Source organism: Biomphalaria glabrata, chromosome 5, assembly GCF_947242115.1.
Source record: "Biomphalaria glabrata chromosome 5, xgBioGlab47.1, whole genome shotgun sequence".
Classification (NCBI taxonomy): Eukaryota; Metazoa; Mollusca; class Gastropoda; family Planorbidae; genus Biomphalaria; species Biomphalaria glabrata.
In genome coordinates, this window is record NC_074715.1 from 51,241,160 (window position 1) to 51,256,075 (window position 14,916).

Sequence of the window (14,916 nt, forward strand, 5' to 3'; positions counted from 1 at the left end):
AATGAGTGTGGAACAATACATAGCTGGCTATCAATACAAAAGCAAATATCTTCCTTCCCAAATGCTTAAGGTCGATTCTTTGAAGAAGGGGGCAAGAAAAAATAACCAACAAGGAAGATTTGCAAAGAGCAGGGTTCCAGGACATCAGCACTGTTATCAGCAGTTCAGGCACTAAATGTCTTGGACATGTTCATATAATGCCGCAAGGTTGACTACAACTAGATAATTTGTATGGTGATCTAACAGAAGGTTGGAGAGCTGCAGTTCGTCCACTTTTAACATACACTGATGTGTGCATGCGCGACACGAAGCTCTTCAGAATCGACACAAACAGTACGGAAAAAGAAGCACTGGATAGATCGACTTAAAGAGCAAGCATAAAGCAAGGGTCCTGGATTGCGGATGGAACACTCAACAGAATTAGAAAGTAAGATAAAAATACTTAGGTGTCTGGTGACTACTAATGCCCAACCTGTGACTGCAGCTGTGTATCAATGATTTGCCTCTTTAGTCACATGAGGAGTTGCAAAGGAAAAAGATCCTTTAAAAATACAACAGATGACAGCTAAGTCCAAAATTATTAAATAAATTCCTCTTCGGAGTGACCGTTGGATATAATTTTTTTTTATCGCCTCCCCAGTAAGCATGTGTATGTGTTTTACTCTTACTCCCAACATAATTTGCATGCTATAATATCAATAGATCTTCTAACAAACTACGTACATCTAATATTAGAAACAGTATTCAGTTTACTTACCCCCAAAAATCTCAATTTCACAGATAAAAATAAATTTGTTATTTCGAAGAAAAACACTTTTGGCAGGTTCATTCGGGACAAATGCTGTATAGTTTGAAGTACCTGTCAATATCATCTCGTAGGCTACAGAAAAAACTTCACCTTTAGCATCTTTCAGGTGCAATCTATATGTTGTAGCTGGTGTGGGAGAAAATGTGACGAGTTGACAAAGTGAAATAAAGAATAATATATTATACTTATGCTGGACTAAGACACCTTAGTCTGCTTAAAAACAAAGAAGAGAAATAATTAATTAATAATTGTCATTTTGTATATTTCTGGTGTTTTTTTCTCTGCCTCTTTTTAAATATTTTTTTGCCTCTTCTATTACCGGCAATAGTCGCTATATCATTGATGTGGTCTGTCCGTCTGTCCCTTTTAGATTTCAAAAAACTATAAAAGATATTGAAAAACATATCATGATATTTTAGATCTTTTAAAGTGCTGATGCTATGGCTACTTTTTGTTTTCTGAAAGCAAAAATTTGTTGTTTTTAAATTAACTATTCAAGTAGTGTTTTTTTCATACAAATGCAACATTTTTACAACTATTCACTATTTGTAGGGAAAAAAAAATAAAAATAGGGAGACTATTAGGTGAGGGAGATTAATTTTTTGAATATTTTTAACACATTAATGCAAACGTTTGTGTTTTTTTTTTCTTTCAAACAGATTTTTAAAAATAATTATATAATAAAATTAAGTACTTTAAGTCATACTAGTCGACCCAAGGCGTAGCATGAGCCGCTATTTTGCAGAGCCGGCCCTAGACCACTGCAACTTATGCGACCGCAGTGGCTCCTCACTTTCATAGGACGCGCTAATTCTAGGTGTATAAATTATCAAATTAAACTATTTTATAACTAATAACAGATTTCCCGTGACCAGGAGCTCCTGGAAATCTCATGAAATTGCAAAATAAACGAAAAAGTCCTGTAAATCTCCGGAAATTATTAAAAACTTTTGAAAACTCATACAAATCTCCTGTAATATATATACAGAAATTGTTGGTTTGGGTGTCATTCAATATGGGAAATGCCAATCCTACGCGCGATAAAAAAACGGCATTATGCAATACCCGTAAGTGTGGAATCTAGTGAAAGAAGCTTCTCGCACCTCAAACTAATGAAGAAATACTCGAGGTCAACAATTCTCGTAGATAGATTGAAACATTTGGTAATTCTTGCTATTGAGCGTGATCTATATAGGAAACAGAATTATTATGATATACTGTATGACTTCGCTACACGCAAGGCTCGTAAAGTAATTCTGTACGTATAAAAGAATGAATAAAATGCAAAACGAATTTATTTTTTAATACAAACTCTTAATTTTAAATTATTATCTGTGTCCCTACCCAAACTTGGTCCCGCGAAATCCGTTTTTGCATAGAGCACCACAACGGTTGTCCAGCTCTGCTATTTACTGACTGGTGAATACAGAGTAGTTTACTTGTTCTCCCCCCTCCTTTTTTTTCTCATCTAAAGTTACGTAACTCTAGTCCGACTTGCAGAAATAAAAGAGTGATATTTCCATTAGTTCAATCCGGCCCTGCTATTTAGTGACGGGTGAATACTACTTGTTTCCCCTCCCCCCCCCTCTTTTTTTCGCCGCTAAAGTTACGTGGGGGTAACTCTAGTTCGACTTCCAGAAATAAAAGAGTAATCTTTCCATTACTTCTTCTTGTCCAAACTGTTGAGCCAAGAAGAGAATTATATATATATATATATAGACTAGCTGCCTACATTTTGAAAAAATATTTCTTTTTAGAAGTGAAGGAATCCATTTAGTATTTATAAGTGGAACATAATTTAAAACAACTAATAAACATTGTTTCATAGTGTTACAAATGAACAGTGATAGGTAGAGGTCAACGTATGACCCCGGCGAGATGACACAGCAGCGAGTGTTCTCTGGAATCTACATGTATAAACAAAGACAGGATGTGACGTGTCCTCACGTGTTGTTCCAGGGGACGAACAGATCTAAGAAGGGGGCAGTTACCAATGAACAGTGACAGATAGAGGTCAGTACGTGTGACCCCGGCTTGATGACACTGCAGCGGGTGTTCTCTGGAATCTACATGTATAAATAAAGACAGGATGTGACGTTTCCTCACGTGTTGTTCCAGAAGATACTAGCAGTGTTTGTGCAACTATGGAGGAGTGATTAGGGACTCTATATAAGCCAGAGAGTTAATGTGAAAGTCAGTCGTGAGTGAGCCGTTACAGTCGATACAGACGATGTAAGACGTGTGCGGCTCTAGTTGAAGAGAAATGTGTATGACTCGATGCAAGTTAACTAGGGTAGAGTTAACTGGAGTGGACTACTGTCGTAAAAGTCTATACAGCGAACTACAGTGGACTTGAGCCGTTACAGTCGATACAGTCGATGTAAGACGTGTGCGGCTCTGATTCGGTAGACTTGAGTACGACTTGGTTCAGCTTTGGGACACCTGGAGCGACACTGGGAAGTGTGTCGTTGGTCTGTTCTGTGGAATACGACTCTATGCAAGTTGAGAAGAGATGAATTGCAACGAAGTATAGCTAACTGTAAACTGACAGATATTGTACAGTCTTCTACGCTACATGTTACAGTAATAAATTGTTAGAGTTAATAGTCATTAAAGTTATATGAAACTGAAAGTTTAGTCGTCAAGTTCTTTGCAGTGTTTTTATTTGTGTGCCTACTAATACATTTAGCCAGAAGATTTAGAAATACGTAACAATATTATACACGTAAATTGCAGTATTCATGATCGCAACGCTGAAAGTAGAAAGTAAAGTTCCCCTTTCAGACCATGCGGTCTATATTGCAGACGATGTAAAGGTCAACTGTTTCTGTAGCCCACGGTTAACGAGGGTGTCATGTGACCAGCACAACGACCAACCGTCTTTACTTTCTCCAAATAATGTCAGGTACCCATTAGAGCTGGGTGGACTCAAAAGCGCCCTAAAGATATTAGTATTCACCAAGATTCGAACCAGGAAACCTCCGGTTTGGATCCAAGAGCTTAACCACTAAGCCACCTACCACCTATTTAGACATTTAACCAAATGGAAAAGTTTCTTCCTTGAGGCCTTGAATGATAGATTGGCCCTAACAAAACATATCAATTAGGTAATCATTCAATAACATCTGTTAGGCCAGGTTCACATCGGACCGCATCTTTATAACCATCAGTTAGTTAAATACATATGAATATTAACAATGCCATTCATAACCTGCGGTATCAAGTCGATAGTTGAACTAACAATACAACAGAATCGGCAACACTTTCGACACGAGCACGTCTCTTCTATTTGGTAACGACGAAGATTGGCATTTAGTTGTTTATAGTTTGTTGTTCATAGTTTCTGATATTATTGCTGAAAAAAAATTCAATCTTGCCTTTGTACCTGTCAGAGCGGGCCATTTCGGGGGCCGATTTAGCATTTGTGTTTCCACACGAACTGTCTTTGTAACCTTGTTTCTATACAGTTGTACTATTCTGCTTAGTACATATTTAGGTATCTTCCAAGAGTGTCGCTTCTCTCAAGACAAAGTAATCTATTAAATAGTTAAAAACTTACAGAAATTTGCATAAAGCCTGCATGCATGAATTGTGTGAAGTTCTTCAAACGTAATTTCATATCTAGCTCGTTTAGACTCTTTGGTTCGGCTACAACTTTTGTCCTTGAACTCCAGTGACGTGTTTCCGTCAACAGAGTTCTCTGATCTTGCAAAAGACTCGTCGTATGTACCATTGGAAAAAATCGGTGATTGTTCCGTGGAAGCTTTCAGAGCGACGTTACGACCTGAAACACGAGAACAAACAAAACATCGTAAATACGGAAAGAAAGAACACAGGATCACAGAGTTTCATTTAATCTAAGTTAAAAAGAGGAGGCGCGGTGGCTGAGCGTTAAAGCGCTTGGCTTCCGAACAGGGGACCGGGGTTCGAATCCTGGTGAAAAATAAGATTTTTAATTTCGGGATCATCGGGCGCCTCTGGGTCCACCCAGCTCTAATGAGTACCTGACATTAGTTGGGGAAAAGTAAAGGCGGTTGGTCGTTGTGCTGGCCACATGACACCCTCGTTAACCGTAGGCCACAGAAACAGATGACCTTAAAATCATCTGTCCTATAGACCACAAGGTCTGAAAGAGGAACTTACTTTACTTTTTAAATGTAAAATCAAAATGATCCACTCAATTGCAAAGTAAATGTTAATATACTTTAATAATGAATAAGTCACAATGTTTGGTAATCTCACGACAATGCACGGTAATCACAAGACAATTCACAGTAATCATAAGACATTATATGGTAATCACAAGGCAATGCATGGTATTTACTAGACAATGTATTGTTATCACTAGAAAATTCATTGTAATTACAAGACAATTCACCTTAATCACTAGACATTTCACGGTAATCACAAGGCAATGTACGGTAATCACAAGAAAATGTAAGGTAGTCAATAGGCAATGTACGGTAATCACAAGACAATGAACGGTGTCATGCTCCACAATACATTGCATAATGCATATGGTCAATAGTTTTGTAAATGTGGGCGCAGTGTCTACAGCGGGATTTATATGTGTTGCTTATTCTGATTAGATGATAATTTAAAGACGTTTGTTCTAATTTTAGTTGAAAGATTGCAAATTGCTTTTTGCAATGAAGAAAATTGATGCTTTGTTAGGCCTGGTCATTTCTTTGTAAAAAGATCCAACTTTCTTTATGGTTGCTGGCTAACATTGATTTAAAATTGTGTAATTTACTGATCTGTCCGGCTGTTTCATGGATGACTCCGCTTTTGATAATTTGTCCGCCTTTTTATTTCCCATGATGCTTTTGTGGCCTGGAAACCATAACTAGGTGATTATAAATATTAAACTTGTTAAGTCTCGAGGACTAGTCCAATTACTTTTAATCAATACCTAAAGAGTAGATAGTAAGTATGTATTCATGAACCTATTACGAAAAAAAAGCATTTGTGATTGCTTCTTTCCGACCAGGAAATATAAGCTGCAGTGCTGCTGCCGTCTCCCCCAAAAATACACGTATGCCAAAGTTTATTGTTTATCAATTGACTTCTATTGAAATTTAGCACTGAAGCTATCTTAGAGAATCTGTTTATATTTGTTTCAATTGTTCAATAAATTAATATTTAGCGCAGAGTTTTTGCTTCTTTTATTTTCGAATTATTTGGAGTACGTTATTTGTTGGTATGGTCGTCCTCTAAGACTAAGATTAAGACTAAGATTAAGACTGCTTTATTGATCCTTATGGAAATTTGTTGTGATTGCAAGGACTCTTTTCTCATATGCAGACAACACAACAGAAACATACACATAAATAGAACAGACATTACATAATGAGTTCATTCAGAGACTACACACAGGTATCTTGGTCCTTTTCATGTTTCCTGGTCGAATGTTGTGTTTTTTTTCAAATGGCGGATCTTTTTCTGGAGCTTTCTTTTGTTGTCTTCTTCCCCAGTATTAGGTAAGCTTGTTTATTTGCTTTATTCTTCGCGTTGAAGTTTTAAAATCGCTATTAATATAATATTGTGAATGGAGGTCTCAAGGAATAGGCATTTTTCTTGTTTAGGGACGCAGGCTTGGGATTCAAGCCTGATTTGTTTTGGGATGGTCCGTTCATCCATGGCATTGGGTGTGGGCTTCAAAAGCCCTAATCAAATTGTGGTGTAATGCACAAATTGTTAGACAAATTCCTTATGGATAATAAAGATTATTATTATTATTATATAGTTTTACCCTTAGGTATGTGGGATATCGTGCGACAACACAATTCAGGCCAATATGAACTCGTATATGACTGGACTTGGAGCGTTATTGTTGGTCCCTTTATAGACTCATCCGAATAGATTCACACTAACGTCGATCTCTATAAGAAATAAAGGCCTTAAGTTTCTTGTTTATCTTTTAGTATGTATAAGGAATTGATGTCTATTAGAAGAACTATACACGGATGTTGGATATTTACGACAGAGCTTTAGATTAGTATTAGACTTTAATGTGTATAAGATGTCTTCTTTTTTTTTTTTTAATCACGACGCTCTAAGTTCTAAGTGTTGCTTTTAAAAAGAATATTATTAAATCTTATAACAATTTACTTGCTTCATGCGGCCCTTTCGGTGGCCTTACCGGCCTAATTGGGTACCGGCCCAAAAGACATTTGCCCGAATGCCCATATAGCTAGTAGGCCCCTGTTCCTGCCACAATATATTATTACTTATAATAATTACTGCATTTATCGATGACATATACTTTACAGATCTATCCACGCTTCTTTGCAACTCGGATGTACTAAAACTATTTTTTAAACAATATCCACTTCATGTCTGCTAAGATAGATGCATTCTTTCTATCTCTCGATCTCTCTCATGTTCTCTCTATCTATCTATCTTTCACTTCCGCTTCCCGCTCTTATTCGTAATGCACGAGTGTGCTCCCTTCGTTAGTAACCATAGCAGAAACTATGTTCTGTAACAATATTAAACTCTGAACATGTCATTAATATGTTACAACTCACGCCATGCGCACCGACATCTAAGCTAGAAGGTGCGCACTGTGATAAACTAGACTGAGAAGGATGTCAACATTAGGAAGAGAAGAGAACGATTTCCGCCCAAGTTGAGAGCCAAAGTGAAAAGACTGTGCCTAAGAAAGATGATGTTTTATGAACTTGTGATGTCGTGTAAATAAAGATATATGTGCCTCGTTGAGTTGCCTCAATATACAATACAATATGTTATAGGCTATGAGCTACGTAGATCTATGTGATTCTACTTCTTAAACTACCGTCAATGATGGAAAGATGTTAAGACGAAGGGCTGGATGGATGGATAAAACGTTCCCTATTCAATACTTATTTTACACATTTCTCCAGAGCGTACCTCCACTGACATATATTGAACACAAGGTGACAGCCGCGGTGACTTCGATGAAAACACGTTTGGAAATATGAGTTGTGTCCTGACAGAAAATGTCCAAAGTTGCGTCATCAATTTGGAGGATGTCAGAACTGCTACAAGGTGTCCAAATATCATTCATCGTTAGCAGCTGAAAGTTGACTGTCTTTATATTCTCTGTGAATACAAATCAATAAAATAGTTGTTAATAAAAAAGCAACAAAACTAGATTTATATATCAATTCAATTATTTTTGTAAGGTCAACATGTTGCTTCGGGAATGAATATTATTAAGTTCTAGCCCATGGTTCCTGAAGGACTGCAGGGGAGGGATTGAGGGCAGGGCTCTTACTGGGGTCTTTCGTGTCAACGTCCGAAAGCTAGCCGTCACACAACCAGGTAGCCATCTCGATTTAGCGCCACTGCTTAAGGTAGATTAACAAAATTATATAAAAAAAAGCAAAATATAAAAAAAATCTTTTTTTAAAAGCAAAACTTATCTAAGGAAGAGAGCTCCACAACTTTATCTCACAGAAACGTAGAAGCTATGTCCCTTATTTGATATCAGATAAAATAATTAATTACCGATAATTAATTTGCTTATTGTATATTTTTAAAAATTGTTTCATGTATTGTTAGGTAAAATAAATAAATAATTGCTTAAAGCTTCAACTTGATCTACAATAGGTGTGAGAGATATAACGCGTTTAATTATCTAAGGGCACAAAAACTACATATTTAGCTATATCTGTGAATACTGAAGGATTAATTACCCTTTTTGATATCAATCCAAAAAAAAAATAATTACTAGTAATTGTCTATGTCAAAGTATAATTGTGCAAAGTTTCAACTTCATCAGAAAATGGGTGTGGTAGAAATAACGTGTACAAACCATTATACCAGACAGACGGAGTGAGTTGATAAAAGCTTTGAAATTAAAAGAGCAACCAAATGCATTTTTTTTTAGTTTCCCTGAACCGTAACTCCACTTCAAACACATAAGCACACATAAACGTTACCATTATCAATGCTAAAAAGCAACTACAAAAAAAAATCTATTAACGACTTTTTAAATATACTTGAACGAAAGATTTAAAAAATTTTAAGAAACTGACAATTGGATAACATTCCCAGCTGTTAAAAAAAACCAACAATTATTTACCTTTGAATCGAAGCCTCATCCAGGTGAAATTTGTTTCTAAACGGAAACGTACTTCCAGTTTTGAGTGGATTGTTTCAACTCTGTTACAGCCTTGATCATCCGCTTCAGATATCCCGTCGGCCACATTGACTGAAATTAAAGAAACTCAAGTTGAACACAAATATCTGACTAGTGTAGCAGAGTGTGCTTCAAAGTATAGAAACTGTCAATTTTACGGTGCATGCCAGGATTGTGTCACTTTCCACTTTGGACGGTCATTTTGTTGACCAAGGTTCGATTTACTTAAAAACGACCAATGTATAGATTATTTTGGAAATGCAAATCGCAAACTGGTTAAGAATCACTGGCCAGATTGTTTCCTATATTGGGGTGAATATCCGAGAAATGATTTTGCATTATATCTAAACTTTGAAAATTAAAGATCATTAGTTTTCTAAGACAGAAAAGATTGAATGGGGCGACTCCCCCTAGAGCAGCGGTTCTCAACCTTTTAATCTCGGCGACCCTTTTTTACAATCCCCCACTCTGCCGCGACCCCCACCCACACAACAATAGAGGAATAGACAAAAACAATCCATATTTCTGATGGTCTTAGGCGACCCCTGGCAAATCGTCAATCGACCCCCAAGGGGGTCGCGACCCACAGGTTGAGAACCCCTGCCCTAGAGCCTGAAAAAAGAGTTTACGTACATAAAAATCTATATATGTATAGGTCTGTGAATCGATCAGTCGCGAATAAGAATGTATTTCCAGCTTTCCAGTCTAGATATAATATATAAGTCTATGGGTATGGACTGTATGGCCTATCACTTATATGGTCCAGATGGGAAAATCGGAAAGGGGGGGGGAGGGGCAGAAAGAAATGTCTGGGTGGATTTTACTGTGATTGCTTTTTTTTTAAACAGAAGTACGACCTGAATTCGAACTCTAGACTCACTCCTCCGACATGCAATCCACTTTTCTAGTGAGGTATTTATGACTATGGAAGATTGTATAATATATTGTTTGTTTTAATTTAGAACGGCGTTCATTTAATTCTCATAATATTTAATTATTGATAGATTTAAACAAGAAAAAAAAAAAGAAAACAGGTACACCTTTGGTAAAACTTCCAATCGAAGGCGCCTAAATAACTAATTGGCTAATTATTTTGTTTTTGTATTGTTTTGTTGTCAAATGAAAGAAATATTTCAGCTTGATTTGACATTGGAAAGTGGAGGACAAAAACGTTAGAACGTAATAAGGGGATTAAATCCATACATACATCCATATGTCTCATTATCTTATCTTATCTTATCTTATATGATACAGACGTTACTTCAAAAAAGAAGATGATTACGTCCTACGTGTCATGCATATAGTCATGCATATTAACCAATGACCTAAATTCTGCCAAGTCACTGGTTTTCCTGGTTAGTTCAGGCAACCCATTCCATGCTCTAATAGCGCTAGGGAAGAAGGAGCTTTTATATAAATTTGTCCTAGCGTATGGAACGAGGAATGTGCCTTTAACTCAGTGTCTTTCTAAGTATTTTATTAAATTTTGTTTTTGTATTTGAAGATTATGGTTCAGTGTTTTATGTATAATTGCTACTTTACTTATAGGTCTTCTCTCCTGAAGGCTTTCTAAATTTAGTGATTTTACTAAAGGTGTTACTCTAGTCATTTGTGTACATTCGTTTTTTATGAATCTAACTGCTCTATTTTGTGTCTGTTCCAGTTTCTTAATGTTTTCTTGAGTTGAGGGGTCCCAAACGGAGGATACATATTGTATTATTGGCCTAACCAAGGTAAAATAACATTTTAGTTTGATGTTCTTATTTGATTTATAGAAATTTCTTTTAATAAACCCTAAATGCTTTGTTTGTAGCATTTATTCCCATTAATTCGATATCAGACAAAATAATTAATCACCAACAATTAATTAACTAATTGGTTATTTTTTTATTGATTCAAGTCTTGTAAGCTTCAATGAATGGTTGTGTAAAGTTTTAACTTGATTCGAGAATGGGAAATGGGAGAAAAAAACATGTTCAAACTTTTTACCAGACAAACAGAGTGAATTAATATTAGCTTTGTAAAAATTCTAAATTTATGTATAAATTTGACTAAGTTCTTTTACTTTATAATTTTTTAGAATATGAAGTCAGCTTACCATACTGGCACTCAGGACCGAACCAATCCTCATGACAGCCCAATGGACATAATCCTTCACTAGTACAATTATTTCCCCTGCAATGGCATTTGTACTGGCATCTCGATCCAAACCAGTTCTCTGGACATTTTGTAGCAATACATTCTATATGGCATAGGATATGTTAATTAAAGGATCATTTTATAACATGGTTTACAGACATAAGTAGCCTATAATATACCTTAAAAAAATTATTATGTAAACTAGATCTCTCAGAGTTTGTTATATTGTTACGAATCTCACTATCCAGGCTCTCTGCAAACTGCACCATACACCACCAACTTAAAGAACTTGACAACTCAGGGCTCCAAAGTAACGTAACACTTTAATAGTTGAATAAGTAACAGCCAATACTGTACAATTGGCAGCACGTATACTGTACAAATATCTCTCTTGTTAATAGCCGTTCCGCCGTATCGACTCTTGCACTGGCCTCTCCGTCTCGTTCCGGGCTTGCACTGGGTTCAACAGTTCAGGACTGACTTCACACACTAGGCTCGTTGTGTCGGACTCGATCGCAGACCAAGATCAAGACGCCAGCCGTCTCAACTGTACTTGACAGTACTCCGCACCGAACCGTCGTAATGCTCCGTACAGAACCACACCGCTGAACTGTGCTGTAGTCGACCGGACTGTAGTGGACCTTCTGTCGTAAACCTCCTTTCTGAACCTTCTGTCGTGAACCTTGCTGTATTGAGCCCCTTTTCTCAACAGTTTTGACTGCGTCACCTCCGCTCTTATATAGGGTCCCCTACTGGCCTTCTCGAACCGGACAGAACGCCGCTCGACGTTTCTAGGTGGTCAGATGACTACAACTCTCGTGACGCCCCTGAGCTATGTTCACGTCGGCGATCCTTCCCTAACTCTCTTGTTGACACTCGTCTCGGCCGATCGTCGTAACTCGTCACGGTTGACCGCTCGTCTAGCGCTGGCCTGGGGCGATTTGCGTCGGCTGACTACACACACACCACTACCCCCATCTGTGCCACCACCAGGTTTATAACAATATTGTATAATGTATGTTTGGTCTTTTAATTTAATTATCTCTTTTTGGAAAATACCCCCATGAACGCCGCCATATTTATTTAAAAAATGCGTTTATATATTGCTATTTTTTTAAACAGTCACACTTTCTTTATAAAACAAATAGTTGACTTATTATCATGGTCCATAAAAAAATATATCTGTTTACATGGTAGAGTTTACATCAAAGTGTTATAGGTCATGGTACCAATCCGTCAGAGAAAAATTGAGAGTCCTCACATTTTCATTCTTTTTTTTTTTGGTTTGGGGGGGGGGGGGGGTGTGTGTGTGCGATATTCTACACTTAGTGCCGACGTTTCATCTGGCCGGATAGAACAACGTCGCGGGCCGGATTTTGGCCCGCGGGCCGTATTTTAGGCATCACTTCACTTGATCAATCCAGTTACACTCGTCTTCAGTTTTGACGTACAGAAGTTTGAAAAACAAACATACCGGAAAAGAAATGGGCAAAAAGCTAGACTCTATTCTTAAAGAATTCAACATCTTTTCTAACCCTAAGATGAAGAATATTGTTACATATAACACTACTAGTTCAGTCAACATTCACAAGTTGAACATAAAACACAACAGTTCCGTAATACGTTTACTTGTTTTTTTAGTGGTTCTCTTCTCTTATCTTCTTATCTTATATAATACAGACGTTACTTCAAGAAAGAAGATGATTACGTCCTACGCGTCTTGCATTCAGCCATGCATATTAAGCAATGACTTAAATTCGGCTAAGTCACAGGTTTTCCTGATCAAATTAAAAGTATCTATTATTTGTATTTCCTCTATCAGAATTAGCTATATTTTTACATTGAAACATTTATACTACATTTTTAAATGTTAATAAGAGATTACAATATTTACATTTAGCTAAATCAGCTTTTTCCCTTTTGGTTAAAAATCAACAAAAACTAGATCTAGTATAATTTCCTATTTTTAAGAAATTACAAATGGAAATTCATCTCTTTTCGTTCTAATAAAAACATATTGATGTGTAGAAATATTCTGGTTGTATAAAAAAGCAGCCCAAACCGTGACCTACATATTTTGCCACACTAACGCCGGAATAACCAATGCTAGATTTTCTTTTCGCCTTCTACGTTTATCCTTGGTAGCGGATTTTCTTTTGGTCCCAAATGTGTATCCCGCGGCCTTTGTGAGTGACCTCCAGCTGTCTCGTTCTGAAGCCGCATGCAGCCAGGTGCTCTCTTCTATGTCCGCTAAGGCAAGGTAGCGCCTAAGCTAGTATTTAAGCCGTTTCAATTACGTCGACCACCTTTCAGCTCACCAAAAAAGACAAACGGGTTACGTGAACTGCCCATCGTAACTGTCCTACCATAAGAAGTCCCTCTATACTGTCCATTCCGGCTTTTGCACGGACATCGCTGTTTGTAGTGCGGTCTTGCCACTGTATGTCCATGATGGAGCGCAAGCGTCTTTGGTTGTATACGTCAACAGCATTAGCCTATCATTAATTGCCTATTAATTTTTAAGTTGTTTTGTGTGTGTGTGTGTGTAAATTTTAAACCGCTAAAAGCATGGAGTTTAAAAGTCATCAAAATTAATTACACCAGTGGTGCTCAAAGTACGGCCAGAGGGCCAGATCCGGCCCGCGACGTAGTTCTATCCGGCCCGCTGAGACGTCAGTACAAATTGTAGACAATACCCCCTTTATAAAAAAATAGTTGAAAAATGTATTTTTACAAATGTTAGGGCTCTCACTTTTCTCTGATAGGTTTGTAGCATGACCTTTATCATTTTTCGTTTACGAAATGGGACTCTAAATGTAGAATTTACCAGGAAAAGTGAACTGATCTTTGCTATTGAAACATGATAATATGCCAACATATTTGATTTGTAAATAAAATGTGGCTGTTTCAAAAAATAACCACATGTATAACAGTATTATGAACAAATATGACGGCACTCTTGGTATGAGCCGCAAATAAAAGATTGTTTAACTACTTGGAGATTGGAGGATTCATGGGGAAAGTTATGAAAAAGTGAAAAGAAAATGAGTTGGTGGTAAAGCTAGCTACAATGTTGCTCACATTTAAAGTAGAGAAATGAAGCCACTTTCGGACGCGAAAAAAAAAGAAAAACTTCCAATGTCTAATCATTAATGTAAGTTTCTAATCAAATAGTTTCAAGTCATTTTCATTTCGTTTTTGTACCTTATCGGTCATGTGGCCCGCGACACGAGTGTCGGAAATATAAATGGCCCGCAGGATGAATAAGGTTGGGCATCACTGAATTACAGAATTTATAAAATACTCTCTAAACCTTACCTGGAAATTGATAGAATACGAAGAGTAATGTGAATGTAAGCTGAAATTTTCTACGGGTAACCAGTTGCGTCATTATTTACAAAATGAGATGAAAAAACAACAACAACAAAGAATATTCAGCAGTCGTAATCCATATGTGGGTTGACTTTCTGTGTGGTATGCTCAGTGATTTAACAAGTAAAGCCGCAGAGAATGTAGTGTAGCGTTATAACAACCGACAGTTCAACTGCTGTTAATATTAAACTCATTTAGAAAGCGCTTAAACATCCGCTTTCAAAGTATGCGAGTGGTGGCGACATTTACACAGAAGCGCAACTTAAAAATAGCATCTCATGGAGACATTATCTCCGACTATTTCAAGCCTTAGTTCGCCGACGTCCGAATCTCAACATTCACAAATTCTAGACATTTAACGGGAAGAGTTGTCTTTTAAACAAAACAAATACATGGTCTTTTTAAACAAAACAAAGGTTATCTAAGGGAAAGTACTCCACACTTACAACTGTACCTCTCAGTAATGTAG

At 37.0% G+C, this 14,916-nt stretch overlaps 1 protein-coding gene across 1 annotated transcript in view; it reads right to left on the minus strand.

The window, feature by feature from the left end:
- LOC106051907 (uncharacterized) overlaps positions 1-14,614 on the minus strand; it is a 32,106-nt gene extending 17,492 nt beyond the window's left edge. Inside the window, exons 1-6 of the mRNA XM_056031126.1 lie at positions 14,394-14,614; positions 11,035-11,178; positions 8,880-9,008; positions 7,703-7,894; positions 4,368-4,592; positions 758-934 (exon numbers count right to left, since the gene is read on the minus strand). Of these exons, the coding sequence (XP_055887101.1) occupies positions 758-934; positions 4,368-4,592; positions 7,703-7,894; positions 8,880-9,008; positions 11,035-11,178; positions 14,394-14,466 (940 nt within the window). The 5' untranslated portion in view covers positions 14,467-14,614. The remainder of the gene's footprint in view (positions 1-757; positions 935-4,367; positions 4,593-7,702; positions 7,895-8,879; positions 9,009-11,034; positions 11,179-14,393) is intronic.
- Between the last annotated feature and the right edge of the window lie 302 nt (positions 14,615-14,916).